Source organism: Henckelia pumila, chromosome 3, assembly GCF_033568475.1.
Source record: "Henckelia pumila isolate YLH828 chromosome 3, ASM3356847v2, whole genome shotgun sequence".
NCBI classification, from domain to species: Eukaryota; Viridiplantae; Streptophyta; class Magnoliopsida; order Lamiales; family Gesneriaceae; genus Henckelia; species Henckelia pumila.
Genome location: NC_133122.1, coordinates 58,596,461 through 58,616,965, shown reverse-complemented (window position 1 = coordinate 58,616,965; position 20,505 = coordinate 58,596,461). Strand labels below are relative to the sequence as shown.

The 20,505-nt window shown below is 32.9% G+C and overlaps 2 protein-coding genes and 1 pseudogene across 2 annotated transcripts; 2 read left to right on the top strand and 1 right to left on the bottom strand.

The window, feature by feature from the left end:
• Positions 1-1,536: 1,536 nt before the first annotated feature.
• Positions 1,537-4,171, top strand: LOC140890655 (probable WRKY transcription factor 21). Its single transcript, XM_073298598.1, has 3 exons — positions 1,537-2,975; positions 3,173-3,298; positions 3,776-4,171. The coding sequence occupies exons 1-3, from the start codon at positions 2,218-2,220 to the stop codon at positions 3,918-3,920; spliced, it is 1,029 nt and encodes a 342-aa protein (XP_073154699.1). The 5' UTR covers positions 1,537-2,217; the 3' UTR covers positions 3,921-4,171.
• A 2,096-nt stretch (positions 4,172-6,267) lies between these two features.
• On the top strand, positions 6,268-10,813 carry LOC140888797 (pentatricopeptide repeat-containing protein At2g34400-like; annotated as a pseudogene).
• LOC140891387 (cytochrome P450 94A2-like) lies at positions 10,589-12,379 on the bottom strand. Its single transcript, XM_073299849.1, has one exon. The coding sequence runs from the start codon at positions 12,331-12,333 to the stop codon at positions 10,795-10,797; it is 1,539 nt and encodes a 512-aa protein (XP_073155950.1). The 5' UTR covers positions 12,334-12,379; the 3' UTR covers positions 10,589-10,794.
• Between the last annotated feature and the right edge of the window lie 8,126 nt (positions 12,380-20,505).

The window sequence follows — 20,505 nt, the reverse complement described above, 5'->3', positions numbered from 1 at the left end:
AAAATCACAAAATTGATGGATTTAGCCACAAGAAATAAAATTTTCATGAGATTAATTATTTCTAGTGTAAAGGCACAATCTCCATCGGATCCCAAAACCAAAATTTCCCTTTAAAGCTTTTTAGCATGTAAAATAATAATAATAAAGCATAGCCTCGAAAGTATGTATCATTCTTGCAATCTTTTCTTTTCCCTGTTTCCAATTGGTCTTGCACCATTTACTTCTCCAGTTATACTGTCCAAAATGATTATGATGATATTATCTATTGGAAAATAATAAAAATGATTGATAGAAAATTTTTCAAATTATTTAGCTCCTCTGATTCTATGTAAAATGGTTAAGCTTAATTAAATGATTAATACACGGCCAAAAGTAAGATATTGTCTTAAAATAGTTTCTTTTTTTTTATTATTTAAAATGTTTTATCTATCGATATTTAAAGTCTAAAGTACTTAATTTGATTGAAGAAAAAAGGTAAGCAAAGTCACATTTATTAGGCAGCTGGGCCAGTATTAGATGCTCTTCCAAGCAAAAGGACAAGCCACTAAATGTTGCATTGGAAGTAGCAAATTTGACAACAAATTACAAAATCTTTATATTATATATACCAAAAAGGGGTTTTTTTTAATAGTAAATTTAGGTATTAATAAATATTTTATATAAATAACGTATTTATTTATTTGATTAATTTTTTTGTCAAATATATTGGTTTATCTTTTATGGATGGTAATTATTTAACTAAAATAAATAAATCTAATTGCTTTTTTAAAAATTTGATTGGATAGTCTTTGAGTTTTAACTCGTTGTTTGTTAATATTTGTTTTTCTAATAATTTTAAAGATTATATATTTTTATAAGTCGATCCAAATAATTTTATAATTTTTTTTGACAAAATCACATGAATATAAATCTCTACTATTACATAATATTTGAAAAATATTCTAATAATCATTTTAGGCACCGTTTGGTTTGAGTGATATGATAAATAATCAATAGATAAGTAATATAATGTAAATTAAAAATAAATAAGAAAAAATAGTCAATACATTATTTGATTTGATGGATAGATTATAACTTATTTGATTTAATTGATGTAAAATTATTAATTAATAAATAGATAAAAAAAATATGACGAAAATAAGGCGAAATTGATTGAGATAAGTTATACATAGATTAATAATACATCAAACCAAACAATGCCTTAGTGTATCAACATGACATCAAAATTTATTATATATTTTTGTCCTACATAGTTTGTAACATAACATTTGATAACATGAGCCTATTAATAATCTTCATATCCCTATCTATCTTCATTTTCCCCCTAAAAGCTCACATTTTTTCCCATCATTTATAAAAGAAAAAAAAAAAGATTTACAAATACTATTTTTTTTGGCTAAATTTACAAATACTAATATATATACACACACATATAGTATCTCCCAAGTAGGCCCCACGTTTGAAATCTGTTACACAGACGGCAATTTAGCTCCTGCCTGCCCCCTGGTGCGCAGGATTATTTATAATGCGCCTCCTCATAGTACCACTGCACCACTTTCTCTATCTAAGAATTCAATTTATGTTTCTGATGATTATATAATAAACAACTATGTCCTAAAGAAAAGATTGCATTTTGTGATATATTTTTTTTATTGGTTCTGTCAATTTTGAGGCCGAGTAAAGCAAAGTCTTCTCTTTCACACCTTTCAATTCGTTTTACTCTTTCTTCCATGAGCATATAAGCATAAACTCTCTTTATGGGCATTGAAAGAATCTAGGCTTGACAGCATTTTTCTTGAAAATTCCAATCAAAGTGCCATTCTTTAGTTGCTTTTTGGTCCCTTATCTTTGACCCTTAGCTTCTGCTTTCTTGTTCTGGCATTTGTGTTTTATCTGGGATTTGTTGTTCTTGATTTATTTTAGGATTGTGTGATCCAAGATGAATCTTTTTGTGCGTGTATATTTGATAATCTCGCGATTGTTATTAGAAAAGGATGTATTTAGTGCTTGCCAAAAATGGGTTAGGTTTTGATTTTTGTCTCATATGGGGTGGTTGAAGATCTGTTGAATCAGTAGATTTGGACCTTTTTTTTCCCTTCAAATTCCAACCTTTTCTCATCTTCTTTTGTTGACAAGAAATCTGGTGTGTCTGCCTTGGGAATTAGGGTTTTGTTTGATTAACTTATTTGTTTCTGCGCTTAATCTGAGGAGGGAGAGATGGAGATTGAGAGGGCAAATAGTGCAGCAGTTGAAAGTTGCCATAGAGTGATTAATCTGTTATCCCAGCCGCAAGATCATAATCTGTATAGAAATTTAGTTGAACAAACTGGAGACGCTGTGTGCAAATTCAAGAAAGTTGTCTCTCTTCTTGATTCTAGCGGCGGTCATGCTAGAGTGAGGAAACTTAAGAAAATTCAAGCTCCTTTACCCCTCAATATTTTATTGGAAAATCCCATCTGTAGATCAGATGAGCAGCAGACCAGGCCTCTTCAAATCAACAGTTCTATTCAAGAAATCCCGCCCGACGTGAAAAATGTCCTCACTCTAGGAATCCCTTCTCTTGAAATGAGTTCAAATGGCCAAAGTTCACTTCCATTGGCCCAACAAACAACATTAACGAGCTACCATTTTCTCCAGCAACAGCAGCAGCAACAGCAACAGCAAAGGTTTCAACTTCAGCAGCAGCAATTGAAACATAAGGCTGAAATGATGTATAGGCTCAGCAACAGTGGTGTTAGCTTGAATTTTGATAGCTCTACATGCACTCCCACCATGTCATCAACCAGGTCATTTATCTCTTCATTGAGTATGGATGGAAGTGTTGCGAATGTAAATGGAAGCTCCTTCGGTTTGATTGGGGCGGCTCGGTCTGCGGATCAGAGCTTCTTCCATCACAAGAAAAGGTGCTCTGGAAAGGGAGAAGGCGGAAGCTCGAAATGCGGTGGCAGCGGTAGATGCCATTGTTCTAAGAAGAGGTAATTGTTTTAGCTTCTTGATTTTTACTTAATATGGCATGTTTAGAATCAGAACTGTTACTCGAGCTCGGGATTTTTAGGCTTGAGAAATGAATTTATCTGCCCCTGAAATGTTTGTTTAATTTATCCCATGTAATTGCCATTTATTTCTTGGAATGGTTCTGATTTTTATTTACTTTTTTATGCATTTTGAGTAGGAAGCATAGGGTAAAGAGGTCTATCAAAGTACCTGCTATCAGTAACAAGTTGGCTGATATCCCCCCTGATGAGTACTCTTGGAGGAAATATGGTCAGAAACCAATCAAAGGCTCTCCTTACCCCCGGTATGTCTAAACTGATTGCTCGCCGCACTGTTGTTTCGCCACGTGTTGTCTTGTGTAAAATTGTCTTACGGGAGTTGTTAACTGCTGCTATTTGATATTGGAATATCTTGATTAATTCCTTTTGTTAACGTGCACTCATGCTTAGTTTCATAGATTGTGTTGGATACGTGTTTCTTACTTAGAAAGTGAACATACATGAGAGGAGGTAGTGTTTTTATTCTTCTCAGCGCTTGAATGCTAAGAAAGTAGAGATATGTTTGTCTGTGACAGAATTTTATTTGATCCGCAACAATCAAGTAAATCTAATATTACCATTCTTGTGTTTGTTTCTTGGTATATTTGCAGACCTATGTATCTGATTTTGTTTAATGAGAGGAGTAATTTTGCTTTGCATTTTGAGAAACTTGAAGTTGCCTCCAATACAGGTCGAGAATTTGCATTTACTGTTAGTTGTAATCTTGTTCTGAATTGTTGCAGGGGATACTACAAATGTAGTAGCATGAGAGGCTGTCCGGCCCGTAAACATGTGGAAAGATGCTTGGAGGATCCTGCTATGCTCATCGTGACATACGAAGGGGAGCATAACCATCCGAGATTGCCTTCACAATCGGCTAACTCATGAATGATGCATTGCGACGTGGTTCGTGTACATACTTTTCAGGGAGGAACTACAGGTGTATCCCAGATGTTTTTTTGTGTTGAAATCTTTGGTTTGCGATGCGAGGCCTTCTGGTGCCAAAAGTTGCTTAGCGAAAATCAAAACTAGGAAAATGTGCTAGCAAGAAAGAATCTGAATCCGAACTAACCTTTTGTTTTTTAAGAATGTAGAACATTCTGATGTCACTTTTTATTTATAGCATTTGCTTGTGATTTTCTTGTTTGCCCCCTCATTTAGTAACTAATTTTACAGAAAAGAAATGAGATAAACATGCATAAAAGATGAGTCACCATCGTACTAAAGTTAGTAAATATTCGTCTCTACGTACGTGTGTGTATATAAGAAAAATGTTGTCAATCATGCGATTTCATACTTCTTGACCATAAGATGATTATTGATGGATCGAAGAAATTTGGAAGTAAGAAAAGGCATATAAAATCTGAATTTATGAATCTTAAGTGCAATGGATTGACACTAAATTTGTGTCAATTATTGGCGACGAATCATTGATTCACTTTCCTCATTAATATATAACTGACTAACTGAGCCTAAAAAGAAATATGAAATCGACCCAAATAATGTTTTGACACTTGACAAATATCACAATGGTGTCTCAGTACATGATGACGACTTATCTATTTTCTTGTGGCAAAATTCCCGTAGTTTCGTTTGGAGATGGTAGAAATTACATTTAACACACTCATGCGAAAATAGTAATCAATATCGTGTTTAATTCGTAGTTTTCACCATCTCATGAATCGCTCTGTTTTTTCTTGAATATCAAATAATCTTTCCGTCTCACTCATTTAGTTTTGTGTGTACAAATTAAGAAATTATTTGGAAAGGTAAATTTTGTAAAAAAAACATTTCCATTTTATTCTTATTTATTAAAAATTTTAATAAAATAAAATAATCATACAAGTATTTAATGATATTAATTTAATGTGAGTAAATTCATAAAAAATTAAGAAAACTAACATTAAATATGAAAATCAAACTATATAATTGAGACAGGCGAAAAAAAACCTAAATAAATGTGACGAATGAAATATGAAACAAGAAAATTTAAATTAAAATCGTACGAAAATCACAGTCAAATTTGCACAAATGTTTGGCCGGAGGCGGCCACCAAATTGCTATAAATACAAACTTAATTAACGTATCGCAATTTATTAAAAATAAGTCATCCTAAATTGAATACTCATTAAGCTTCTCGTGCACGGAATTGCAAACATTTATTGTTACACTGAGCAAATTACTGCTCGTTTCAATTATCTAATCACGTTTTGTTTCTTTAAAAAAATATATAGTTATTCCGTCCCATATATATTGTCATCTTTAGATTTTCACACAGATTAAGAAAAATATATTGAGAAAACAAAGTTTATATAAACTTTTTATTTTATCCCTATTCAGTGTATTGAAAAATAATTGCACAAATTTTAAGATGTAGTTAATAGAAATATATTTGTAAAGAAATGTTAAAAAATATTACTAAATATGATATATGATTATATCTTTAAGACAAAAAAAAAAATGTGAACAATATAATTAAAATGAAGAAAATAATTTTTTGAATGAGTAAAACAAAGATAAAATAAAAAATTTATACATAAATTGCATGTATGAAAATAAAATGTGTACATAATATAATATATAATAGGATCAGAATGGAATAGGCATGTAGTAGATAAAATAATGGCCAAATCACAATATTTTCCTAATGGTCAACTACTATACATACATAAACCCCCCATATCATATCGGGGCAAAAGTGGAAAAATGATTAAAAATACTTCACCACCAAAATATTTATATCCACCGGCGGCGAGCGGCGACAACTTCCGCTTCTAATAACCGCCGGAGAAATCAAAAGAGCGGCGCCGGAAGATTAAGGTCGAACAGAAACGGTTTCTTCTCGCTCTTCATTCGCTTCTCCTGCTCGTTCATCACCACCGCGCCTACCTCCTCTATCTTATACCCGGTGTATTCCGACCTCCGCGCCGCGGTCTCGCTGAAGAAGTCCGGCGACCGCCATGACGGCGGCGGAACCGGGGAAACGCCGCCGTACGTGAAGTTCGTCTTGGCCTTGGCACCGCGGAGACTCCTGGCTGCCTCGTCGTAGGCCAGCGCCGCCTCCTCGGCGGTGTCGAAGGTGCCTAGCCACTTCCTCGTCTTCTTCCACGGATCTCGAATCTCGGCGGCGTACCTCCCCCACGGACGCTTCCTGACACCGCGGAACTGCGGCCCCTTCTTTACGTAGAATGGCGGCGGTACGGCGGCGTTTTCAAGTCTCTCAACGACCATTTTCATGGACTTTAGTGGCTTCGAAGTTGGGAATCTGGTGGTTATTTATAGCTACTTCTGCGTAGCCGACACGTTCCAGGTTTGCTTATTCATAAAATAAAATATTTTAAATGTTAAGTGAGACACGCATTAAATGCAAGCGTGTCACACAATATTTTACCATCTCTATAATATCTAAATGCGACCTCAAACTCAAACCGAGACATAGATTTTATTTACATTCACGTAAATATTTTCGATGTATTTGTATGAGATGAGATGGACGAGTGAACATCTCAACGATGAATCTATTGTTGTAGCATAAAATCTTTTCATTAAAACGTGTGCGTTCATTTCGTTGTATATAATATGTCGATTAAATAAATAATATTAATTAGTTAAATCATCTCACGTATTATATCATTGATTTTTTTTTATGATTAACGTTGAGAGAATAAATTTCAGCTCAAATTGATCCGAACGTGACCAATTCAGAACAGAAAACATATCTAATCAATCTGGGTTGAGTTGTTTATTGGATCATTGAAAGCGGATCCATTAATTTTAAAATGGTAACAAAACGTATATAGTTACGATGCTAAAAAAGACATGCTCTTATGATCAATTTGTTTAGTGGATACACGTTGAATTATTGAATCTTCCGTATCAAGAGATGTGATTAAAAAAATGGACCATCCAATTGGAGTGGTGTTCATATTAAACTATATAATATTTAATGTTATGAATGGAAGTTTTAGGACGTTGTCTTATTATTATCATGTAAAGCAATTCCGCGTCTCCGATTCCTCGTGCCTATACTCGCTTACTCGTCTCATCAAGTCTTTACACACATTCTCGCCCCAAATTGTCAATCACTAGCATTAATTAGTTTTTTTTGTTTTTTGTTTTTTAACTTCGGACAACTTTTTTTATTAAGAAAATAAATACACTTGAAGAGATCATTTTTTGTTTAAAAAAAAGGTTGATCGGTTATATTTAATATTTTACAAATTTTTCCCCTCAATAAATATATCCAAATGTTACTTTTTTTAAAATAAAAAAAAAACATGTTTTTGGAAAGATGGTAGTCAACTATTTGAGTCATATTTGAAAATTCAATTCATAGAATCCTTTTATTTTAAACAACAAAATCATAGAAGAAATAAACACCAATAATTGTTGTGGAACAAGAATCTTTTGTACTGATAATTCAAATCTGATGTCTAGATTATTTTTTAAATTTTTTTTTTACATAAAACTCATGTTGCCTAGGGCCCTTAAGACTGCCGTAGCTTTAAAATATTAGCTAAAAATTTTATATAACTTCTCATTTTTGTCTCGTTGATTTTTTTTAAAGTAACAATATAATACTCATTCCTTCTCAAACTCACAGTTAAATATATTTGTTTTTTCAGTTGTTTCAGATATGTTAGCTTTTGTTTATTGTATTTTTTAATAATGTAATCATATTAATTAAGTTTTGCAAAACGTAAAATTATTTTGTGAATAAATTAAATAAAAATAGAGTAATGAACTTTATTTTTTCAATTGTTATTTTTAAATCAATAGGTAAGAATTAACAAACTTTAAATGATAAATAAAGCATTAATTGGTGGGGCGAAAGACTTGTTAATGACTAATGTGCGAGGCGGCCGAAGTTTGGTAGAACAAAACAAAATGAAATAAAAGCAGGACTGGTACGGAGGAGGCATCCACGCTTTTACTCCTTTGTTTCACTATTTTCTCAAACACGATAATATTCTTCTCATGCGTTCAAAATCGATTTGAGACAACCTTTCGAGTTAGTTTTGTGAGATGAAATTTATAATCGACTCGACTCATGAAAAATTATTATTTTTTATGCAAATATTATTATTTTTTTATTGTGAATTAGATTGGCTCGACATCTTATGTAGATTCGTGAAACGAACTCACAAGACAAAAAACCTAATGATATCTCTACTTTTTTCACGTGGATACAAAATTCGAAACGTGACAAATATATTTCCTCATACCATTAAGAGAAATATTGCTCTTTGGAATACGGACCGGTCAAAGTTTTTTCCTCCAAAAATATCGGTCGGTTTAATCAGTTTTGTGTTCGGTTAATTTTAAAATCGGTTAAAACGAGATTAAATATATATTATTGGGCCTGACTTTAACCATCGATTCAAGTTTTTTTTTGTTGGGCTTTAAACAACAGCCCCTAACCCAACAAGAAAACAGATTTGTTGAACTAGTCCAACTTGATCTTGCCATCGTCCGCACTCTGGTCTGAGTGGTCTCTGCCAAGTTAGATTGCCCTCTCATTGAGATTAAATTACATATTTTTTTTGTTGTTTGTTTATATAATTTATATCCTCGTGATTATTATGTTTCGTTTTGTGTACATCCAATTTATTTTATTTGTGTACATAATGCGATCGACAAATCTTCCTCCCCATTTGTTCATTTTCACACCAAATGGCACAAAAAATAGGCTTGAAAGGGATTTTACTTGAATAATATTCTTGTCATGGTTTTTTCAATTAAATGTGATTAATTTTAAAAAATATTAGGTCCCTTGTTTACGTTGGCCAGCGGCCGGGGGATTTCAGAGGAGAATTTGCAGAGGGAATGATACAGCTAAGATGTATCAAGATCTGATTTTTATGTATAGATTAGTATAACCGAATGGCTGAAGCTAATTTTTTACCTGATTTTGTGGGGATGAATGTTTTGCTTAATTGTTAATGTGCATTAAAAAGGGCTGAACTTGGTTTTGCTGTCATGAGTGGGATGTGAAAAGGGGTTATGATTCAGATATTGTTACTTTTACTTCATTGAATAAGGGGCTGTGCATGGAAGGTAAGATTGGTGATGCACTTGACTTGTTGAAGAAAATTGTTTGAATGGGTTTTCATACTAATTTTGAGACTTGGGGGACTTAAGTGATTGGGTTCTGAAAGAGTGGAAACATAAAGGTTGCATGAGGAACTTGGGAACGAAACAAAGTTTGAGCCCAGTTTGATTTATTATTGCTGACTTATAGAAGGCCTTTGCAAAGAGAGGTTGGTGGAAAAGGGTAAAGAGTTTATCTCTAGAAATGAAGGGACAAGGAGTTTCGGCAGATGTGGTTTTGTATTCCGCTTTAATTCATGGTTTCTGTAAGGTGAGTCAGTGGGATCAGGCAAAGAGTTTGTTTATTGAGATGGTGGATCGATGCACTTTGCAAAGAGGGAAAATCCGATGAAGCAAATGGGTTTTTGGAACTGATGATTCAGAGAGGTGAAATGCCTGATGCTATAGCATTCACCACATTGATGGATGGGTACTGTTTGGAAGGTTGAATACTGCTAGAGAGTTGTTTGATATGATTGCCGCAAAGGGCATTGAACTGGATGTTAGTAGTTACAATGTGTTGTACTTGTAAATGGTTATTGCAAGTGTCACAAACTGAATGAAGCTATGAGACTTTTCAAAGAAATGCTCAGCAAGAAATACCAGCCAGCCACATTTACTTTTAACACTCAGTTAACTGGACTATTTCGGGAAGGCAGGAGTTCTGGAGGCATGGGAACTTTATTCTAAGTTGCAAGTATATGATTTGTCACCAGATTCTGCCACCTATTGTATATTATTAGATGGTTTTTGCAAGAACCATTTCGTTGGAGAGGCGGTACAGCTGTTTCAGACTCTTGAAAAGCCTGGCTTTTGCTCTTTATATCCGAACATTGTAATCGTCTACTTGATGGATTATGGAAAGCAGAAAAACACGGCTCTGCTTGCGAGTTGTCCGAGAGATTTGAGTCAGTTGGGGAGGCCAGATTCTTTGACATATTGCATAATGATCCATGGTTTTTGTATGGATGGGCAGCTGGAAAAGGAAAATAATTTGTTTCTTGAGATGGAAAAGAATGGGTGTGATCCGGGTGTGAGCCTCCTTTAATACCCTTATGCGAGGATTTTGTGAGAATAATGATGCAGCTGCCGTGGTGGAGCTTCTTAAAAACAATGGCGAATTCAAATCTTTTATCAGATGCATACACCACATCTATAGTTGTAGACTATACTATCAAAGGAGAGAAATTATTCGGAATTTCTAAACTTGATTCCTCGTTTTTCCAACAGAAGCCAGCTTATGAAGTAGAAGATGTAACGAAGCGAATCACTTTCAACTCTTTGCAAAATTGTTTCCAGGAGATGGAAACAGAAGGTTTATGTATTGAAAACAGGGAACAAGCATCTCCGGCAAAATCATTGGTGAAGGAAGGAATATTGGATCGACCACCAATTTACTGGTATCTGATTTTCAAAATTTTGAAATTAACATATGTCAAACGTGAGCTGTGAAAGTTGTATGAAAATAAATATAAATTGTTGATTGCATTTTTTTATCTGATTTTTTTTTATTTATTGAGTAAGGTTTTTTTATTTTTGGAAGTTAACTTAAAAATACTAATATTAGTTACAATGCCACACTCTTGCTTTGTTACATACTAATAGAAGTAATAGATAGTGTTTGGTATATGAGCACACATGGGATGTAGAGACTTTATATGCATCATCTCATTCAATTGGTGCATGAGGACTTGGACCCCGACTCAGCCATCTCTTCAATCCTCACCGGAAAGCCACCCTTCATCTTGGCCGACAATTCTGATATGTACACCGGCTGCTTCCCTTCCTCCGCCACCGGCACCACCTTAAACTGCCGTAAAACGCCGGCCACCACGGCCTTCATCTGCAAGAAAGCCATGTCCTTTCCTAGACAGATTCTTGGTCCAGCCTGAAACACTGGATACGTGTACGAATCCCGGCTCACGAACCTCCATTTACCGGCCTCCCCCTTCCTCTCCAGCCACCTCATAGGACGAAACTCGGCCCAATCCGCGCCCCACACCTTCTCCACTCGCCCCATTGCATAGGGGTGATAGGCTACCCTCATCCCCTTCTTCACCACTGTCCCATCAGGCAAAACATCATCGCTCACCGCTGACTTTGTGTCGGAAGGAACCGGCGGATAAAGCCTCATGCTTTCACAAATTGCGGCGTGGGTGTAAACCATGTCCTTTACTTCATCGTACGATGGCTCCTCTGCTTTCTCTTTAATTTCATTCAGTATCTGGCTTTCCACTTCGGGATGACTCGAAAGCAACCAGAAAAACCATGTCAATGCAGCAGAAGTTGTGTCCCTCCCGGCCAGAATGAAACTTATCACTATATCTACGACGAAATCTACATCCGAGTGGCCAGAGCTCAAGAATCTTGATAAAAGATCAACGGATTCAAGTGAATTTTCTGCTTGAAGTTCATGCTTCTTCCCTCTGATCAGCTCTTTCGCAAAGTCTCGGACCTGTTTGACAGCAATTTTGAGCTGTTTTTCGGACCCTATATTAAGAGCCCTCTTGATTTTCCAGTAAAGTGGTACGAATGAATTGAACCTTTGTCTAGAGTGTCTCACAGCATTCTCGAATGCTACTGCGAATTCAGCTTCCGGCAGAGATGGCAGCAAGTACTTGGGATCATACCCGAAAGCAATCTTGCAAATGTTGTCAAAAGCAAACCTCTGAAGGATATCTTGAAAATCAAGAACAGTTCCCTCGGACGCAGCTTTCTTGAGGATAGGTATCAAGCGATCCGAAAGTTCGGAGTCCACTACGTTTTCCACGAACTTTCGAAGGGATTTGGTGTTGAATTCGTGGCTGGCAACTTGTCGCTGGAACTTCCAGCTCTCACCATCAGCATTGAAAATGCCATCTCCAAGTAAGTCCCTTAAAGTGCTTCTCAGAAAGGGACCTTTGTTGTAGTTCTGGAAATTGGACCTGAGAATGTGTTGTACATTAGCTGCATTGGCTGTTACAACCACCTTCTTCCCGAAACCACGTCGCATCGTATGCGTGAGATTCGGGCTGGCCAATGCTAAATCCGAAGTCCATTGCACGTACCTATCTTTGTTTTTCAAGAGTGCGAAAAATGAACCGAATATGGGGTATGATCTTGGGAATTTAGAGGAAGCCGTCTGCGAGTTCTTGAATATGGCAAATGCCAAGAAAAGTAAAGGAAGAAGTATGGATAAGGCGAGTGGAAATGAGAAATGGAGGGATTCCATTTTTGTTGTTCGGTTTCTTGATTTGCTGAATGAATTTTTTCATGGTTACAAAATAAAGCTTCATTTATTTATAGGTAATGATCTGTGAACTGACGCAAGCGATGATGTCGGATTAGGGACACTGAACACAAATTAGATGACAGGAAACTACTCGTTCGCCCACTTCTCTTTCAAGCTCTGTTGTTTGGCACTTGGGCCCCGACAATAAATTCAACGGTGAACAGAATCATTTTCTAGATTTCAAGAGTCACTCGTGGGTAAAATTGGATGGTATTTATGGGATAGTTACTCTAGACTCAGATTTATTTGCATTGAGATGCAAAATGAATTTGGGTCATTGATGCTTGTCCATTTGTCAGCATCGAATAAACCCAACATAAGTTCACGTGGAAAAAAACAAAAATAAAAACAAAACAAAAACAAAAACAAAAACGTATCATCTTTATACCATAGTTGGTCAACTTTGAAATAATATCAAGTAAATCTCGTATGACCAGACGTTCTGTCTCGTGTCTGTGAATAATTTTTACTGAAATTTCGATAGATATGGGTAGATTTGAATGCTTAACGCCTATGTATAATTGAATATTTGTTGAATTTAAATTAGACAAGTGCCCCACTGGTGTCAGCAAAAGAGACCACAAAATGGGCTTGGAGATAGAGAACGAACACTTTGTGTGTATAAGAACTCTTGCACGGTAAGCAATTATTTATAATAGGTAATAATAAAAGAGAAACTAATGACACTTACAAAATAATTAAGACAAAGTGGAACAAAGTGTCGAAATCTTTAGGAGTGTGAATAATTTTATGAAGCCGCGAGAATTGACTGTGGTAAGTGAGATTCTATCTGTACACGTATTGTTTCAATGTACATTTAATTTGTATAAAATGATCTAAATGAGTAAATCCTTTTATAATGTGAATAAAATGTTGGTTCCACTTTGTGCTATATTTATTTTTACGTAAATATATGCGGTGTATCATCATCGTAGTATTTATATTTTGGAGTTCTTTTGCCATTTCTGGAAACTCGGTCAATAAATTAAAGACGTAAGCATTTTCGTCAATCTAATTTATTTCTAGAATCTGGAATTGCGATTCACATGGCTAATTGTACGTTCTCACATGCATTAAAATATTGCAGTTGCGTGTAATGAACATGGGCGAGGTAATGTACATATTATCGTTATTTCAGTATTCGCCGAGTAAACTATAGTGGAAAAGTCTTGTATACGTGATATGCTCGTCCGCGTAAGTGTTGGGAGGGGAATCAAAGTTTTCACCATTTATCAAGCTCTAGAAGGTGTTGGGAGGATAATTAATTTGATGTTCTCGATCGAATTTTTAGTTTTGTGACTTTGTCCACATGGAGTTTGGGATCACCAGTATTATACTGATTAAATTTGTGAGGATAATATCATAATAAATTTTCATACGATAATATAAAATTAAATTTTGATTAATTTAATAAAGAGTGATAAAAAGAAAGGGTTAACTGTCAATCACTCCCTAAATCACTATATAACTTATTTATAAATCTCTACATAAATAAAATTTACTTTCAACTCCCTGGAGAGAGAAACTTTTGTTTCTAAATACCAATTTTACCCTTATCTCTTAAAATTAAAAAAAATAAAAAAAATGAGAGAATGAATAATAAAAACAAAGATAATAAAAACAAAACTAATCCAAATAATATATATATAAAAATTCAAATTAAAATCAAAGAACATAAACCATATCATATACATGTTTATGTTGATACAGGAGCAAGTATGTATTTAGAAAGCAAGCATATACTTTCAAATCATTATTGAAAGAAATATGATAAAGGATTAAAAGTTCGAATAGGAGATGGATCAATAATCATGCTTAATACAGTAGCAGAAAAATTAAAAATAGAAATAGAAGAAACAAAATTTGTAATACCCATTATATGTCAAATAGAATCAGGAATTGACATTATAATAGAAAATAACTTTTTAAGAGAATATCTTCCCTTTACACAATTTGAAGATCACATAACTTTAAACAAAGGATCATCAATGATTTACATTCCCAAAATACGAACAGCATTTCGCGTAGGAAATGAAGGATTTACAAAGAATTTTCATAAACGAAATACAAATCCAATAGAACTAAAAATAGAAAATATTTTAACGATTAATCCTGAAAAAGAAATCATGAGAAAATTTCATGATATTTGTTCTGAAAATCCTCAGGACAAAATTAAGAAAAGAAAACAATTCATTGCTTCAATAAAACTCAAAGACCCTAATATCACAATCCATAAAGCACCAAGAAGATGTAACATGGATGATGTAAAAATATTTGAAAAAGAAGTTCAAGAATTATTAAAACTTAAGATAATCATCCCTAATAAAAGTTCACACTCTTTACCAGTCTTTTATGTCAGTAAGAAAGATACTGATAAGAAAAGAATGGTAATTGATTATCAAAAGATGAATAAAGCAACAATTATGGATGGATATTATATCCCAAATAAGAATGATTTACTATCTTATATAGGAGAAATGAAATATTTTTCCAGTTTAGATTGTAAATCAGGATTCTGGCAAATTCAACTAGAACCACAAACACAATTACTTACAGCATTCAGTTGTCCAAAAGGACAGTATCAATGGACTGTATTACCTTTCGGACTTAAACAAGCACCAGGTATCTTTCAAAGATATATGGATGAATATTTTAAATCATATATAGATTTTTGTTGTGTTTATATAGATGACATATTAATTTATTCAAAAACACTAGATCAACATTATAAAGATCTCATGACAGTATTAGATATTTGTCATAAAGATGGAATTATACTTTCTGAAAAGAAAGCACAATTATTCAAAACAAAAATAAATTATTTAGGATTACAAATAGAAGATGGAAAACATTGTTTACAACCGCATATACTTAAGAAAATTCATGATTTTTCTAGTGAAATCAAGGATAAAGATCAATTAAGAAGATTTTTATGATTATTAACTTATTCTGGAAATTACATTAAGAAACTTGCAGAAATCAGAAAACCTCTTCAGGTAAAACTTAAACAGGACTATAAGTGGAAATGGTCAAAAGAAGATACTAATTACATAGACACTATTAAAAAAAAATAGTAATCTTCCTGAATTATATTTTTCTTCAAATAAAGATATAATAATAATTGAAACAGATGCTTCAGATGAATACTGGGGAGCATGTTTAAAAGCTTATACTGGAGAAAGAAATTTAGAAGAACTTACTAAAACAGCTACTAGAAATAATGAAGAATTATGCAACTATACATCATGAACTTTTCAAGATGCACAATTAAATTATCATTCGAATGAAAAAGAATTATTAGCTTTAATATTCACAATTAGAACTTATGAAATTTATCTTATTTCTAAACCGTTTTTAGTAAGAACAAATAATATGAATTTAACATATTTTAAGACAAGAAAAATATCAAGAAATGCAGGGAGAAATGCAGCAAGGCTAATTAGATGGCAATTGGAATTGAACCATTATCAGTTCGAGATCCAACATGTCAAAAGAACAGATAATTCATTACCCGACGCATTAACCAGAGAACTTCATCCAAACTATACTATCCGTAGTAACGGAATAACAAAGGAGATCCTAAGTGATCAAAAAAATGACTGTGAGTCATCCGAACATGCCTCAGAAAGCATGGGGAATATAAATTGATGAAATGAGATTTATATTCAGAAACATGAATTATTTTATGACTTTCAGTCATCCGAACATGCCTCAGAAAGCATGGGGAATATAAATTAATGAAATGAGATTTATATTCAGAAACATAAATTACTCTTTGAGTAAAATAATCAATTTAAGATTGATTCAATTCTTGCAAAAAAATTTATAAATGCAATGATACGCATAATAAAACTATCCGAATTACTCACGAAAAGAGTTATTTTACTAACCATTATATATATAAATATGTTTTCTTGTGCAGAGTATAATCAAGATGGAGCAACTAAGTTAATTAAAAGAACAATTGATTGAATTGCAGTAAAAAATTCAAATTCTTCAACTAAAAGAAAGGAATTTGAGTAGAAAAATTCAAAGAACAGAAGAAAAGATGATAACTTCATCATCATCATCCTCACCAAGAACACCAATCAAAATGGCAACTCCATTTGACAAAATAATGGAGATAAAAGAGAAACAGTCAGCGGTCACAGCCAACACTGACAAAGAAAAAGAAAAGAAAAAAAGAACCGGTGGACACAGCCAGCACCGAGAAAAATAAAAAAGAAGAAAGGACGTTTAAAAGTGCCCTTGAAAAGAAAGAAAGAAAGATGGTCAATCTGCGACCACAAAAACCAATTTTTGAAAAAACAAATTTTTCAGAAAAACTCAAGACTGAATTCTTTGAAACACTAAACTATTTGAGAATAGCCAAAAACCATCTGCAGAATCTTGACTACAAACTTGTGACACACAGAGCATATCAAGAGCAAGAACACTGCAAGGTGCTCCAGCGCATGAAGTCGCAAGATTCTTTTCAAATGGATTATTAAGTGGATTGGAAGTCAGTCCCAACAATCAAGAAATAAATCTATTTCCATATTAGTTGAGAAATAGTATCATCCAATTCAAGAAAGCAGTCTTTAAGGACGATCCAGTATTAACATTGAGTATTCACTCAACCCTTCCAGATTGGGATGATAACAAATTCTATCAACCAATGATATATATTCAATGTCGAAAACAAAAAGACAAGTTCTTATTCGAAGGATCAAATGAAGAGAAACCAGTAATGGATATCTCAACACTTCCTGAGATAAGAATAAAGACATTGATTGATATGATCTCAAAGACAGGAAAGATTGATGGAAACTCAAAGGTTAAAATAAATTTTACAACCAGTAAAATTTTATTAACCACTGGACACAAGGAGACAATCCAAAAGAAAGAACAAGCCATGTTAGCTCAATTCGAAGCTCCAATCTATGAAGCAAGAGTTGACATGACCCGAGAAACCCAACAAATGTTATGTCAAAGACTAAGAACAATGATTTTCACTCACAAATGTGGACATTGCCAACCCATTTAGACAGAATAAGCAGCTGTCAAAGAAGACAAACCAATAAAGAAATGGTCCGAATGCACCAATGATTCAGAGAGTGACACAATGTAAAAACAAATGAAATCGTGGACCACACCACATGTTAAAGGCATCCACTCAGATGTAAAATGAGCTGTTTCCATTATGTAGTGTCGGGTGGTCCTCCTCTTTTCTTTTATTTTTAATTATGTATGCGTTTCTCCACGTCTATAAAAGTAGATGTTTTGTGCTATAAAAAAAAAGTGAAGTTTGAGTATCTCTCTCTTCTTAAAGTTTCTTACAATCTGGTTCATACAAGACGTATGAAAACTATCAGAAACTAAGAAACATAAAATCAGAAACAAAATAAGCCTTATGGCTAATAACTAAACAAGCAGGGCGTAAGGAGGATAAGGTTGGAAACCAACCATTGAATATTCATGGTTAGAGTAAACCTGGAGATCCATAGAGCAAGTACCAGTTGATCAAGTGATCGTTAAGGGAAAGCAAGGATTTGGCCTCTGCTCAAAACCAAGATTTATTCAAACAAGGTAACCTTCCTAAACCTCCTGCAGCCCTTAATTCAAAGAAATAGTCAAAATACATTAATCATGTCATCATCCTTTATAAGAAATGGAAGATTAATAATAAAAAACTGGTTCGAAATAAAAGATGATCATGAATATGATACATTTCATGAATATCGTTTAAATACTTCTGATTTAACCATATTTGAATCAATTTATCAACTAAAATTTGTATTAATAACCCATGAATGGAACCAAACTAATATGAAAACATTTATATGTTATAAATGAATCAGATCTGTAAATCCATGAATCAGAAAATTCATAAGAATTTTAAAAATTCCGCAACCTGGTATCAGAGCTTAAATAAAGCAGATTATTAATGCCTAGATTAACTTTAGATATTGAGATTAAAAATTTATTTGATAAAATAATCTTACTAAAAGATTTACGTCAAATAGATCAATTATGGAATAAAATAAAAGATCTCCAAACCTTTTATTTCAAAAATCATAAAAAAGAACATTTTTCAAGCAACTGGAAAATGATAATTCAAATTTCTGAAAACGATGAAATTGAAGACATAACAATATGTTATGAATAAGAACAAACTTTGTTATCGAAATCCGATCAACAAAAACAAAATAATAAAAGTACCAATTTTTACTAAATGGAAAATGTATGAAAATACAAAAATGAATATCTTTAATTTATATTCTCAAAATATAAATTTTGATATAGAAAATTTTGAAAACAATTTGAAACATCTTAAAAATTGTTAATCTTCAATTGATAATTTCGAAGATTTTCAGAATTTATTAGAACAGATAGATTCAACAAAAAGGCTTTTAATAGCCTTAAGAAAATTAAGAAGTTCTATCATCTGTTAAAATGACAGAAGTAACAATTTCAAATTAAAACAGTCAGATCAATGAATCTAAAGAAAACCAAGAGTATAATTTGAATATTATATTCAACCAAAGTAAGTTTGCTGAAATACAGAAAACAGGGTTTTCTAATTCAAAAACAAATATAATAGACCAACCAGGAATACTAAGTAAGATTTCAAATTTTATTAATCCCAGAAAAAATTTAATTTATTATTCGATTCGTACAAAAGAACGATCTTGTAAAATAAATAACAAATCAAGGTCTAATACTCTGAAGTTATTAACAACTCAAGATATTAATACCATCATGGCAAAAGCCAGTGAAAAAAAACGATCTGAACTGAAATATGTTCATATCGGAGGAATTGAAATAATAATATCAGCTCACTACCGAGAAGGAATAGATACACCAATTGAAATAACAGTTCGTGACAAAAGAATACGTAATTTCGAGGATTCTATCCTTGGAAAAATTGAAGGAAATTTATGTTACAAAAAGATAAAATTTTGTATTTATCCACAATACAATATATCTCTTTTTGATAAAAACATAAATGACATTTTAACATTAGATTATTACTTTTATAGAAATAATCTTATGTTAACAAGAAACCATCCAATCAATATAAACTATGTTGTCGGTTTAGCAATAAGTAATAATTCTCAAACATGAATAATTTCAACAAAACCAACTATTTCTGTTGAAAGAATGTTTGAAAATATTACAAGAATTGAACACCCTCGAAAAGCATTTATTGAAGAAATAAATCCCTATAAAAGATGGAGTTCAGATGACTCCAAATCACAAAACAGTCTGTACCAAGAAGATCATTATCATTTGCTAGAAATGATGAAGATATTCTTGATAAGATTGGAACCATGAATCAAAATATTCTTAAAATTAAACAAGCTATTGTTAATGAGTCAACCTCATCGCAATGACGTCCTTAATAAAATTAAAAAAAGATCTAGGAGATTTAGAAAATAATATTAATAAGATCAATCTATCAATACAAGAATTAGAGAAGAATTTCAAAGAATATATTGATTTAGCAACGACTAGATTAATAATTGAACAAGAAAGACATAGTAATGAAATATTAAACTATCTTAAGGAAGTTCTTCCAATAGATAAAGGAAAAAGAAAAATGGAAAAAGAACCACCATTCAAAATTGAATCATGGTATAGAAATCCCCTTAGTTATGACAAACATAAGTATGGAGATGTTTAGTGAAACCGACTCATCTGATTTTGAACAAATAGGAGTAAATACAAAAGAATTATATCATTCACATCAGGACTCAGAACAATACAGAGATATGGATATTTCAGAATCAGAATCTGAAGATGATTCTAGACCACGATTAAATCTACGAACGAATGTAGAAGGTAGTGGTGGAAGAGATGATGAAGAATTTAAATATAACAGAGACCAATTCTCTGGATCTTATAAAGATGTTAGAGATATTCTTAGAGAATCAAAAACATCAAGATTTGTGAAACAGAATATCTTAGATTTAGGTTGTTCAACAGCCAAAGAAAGAAAATCAAAGATAGATCATTGGGCAAATGAACTATCAGTACAAATTCAATTAACACTATTATTAGACAAAAATGAGAATATTCAAGTTTTAACTCATGGGATGATAAAAATGACACTGGTAGGAGCAGTAAGAA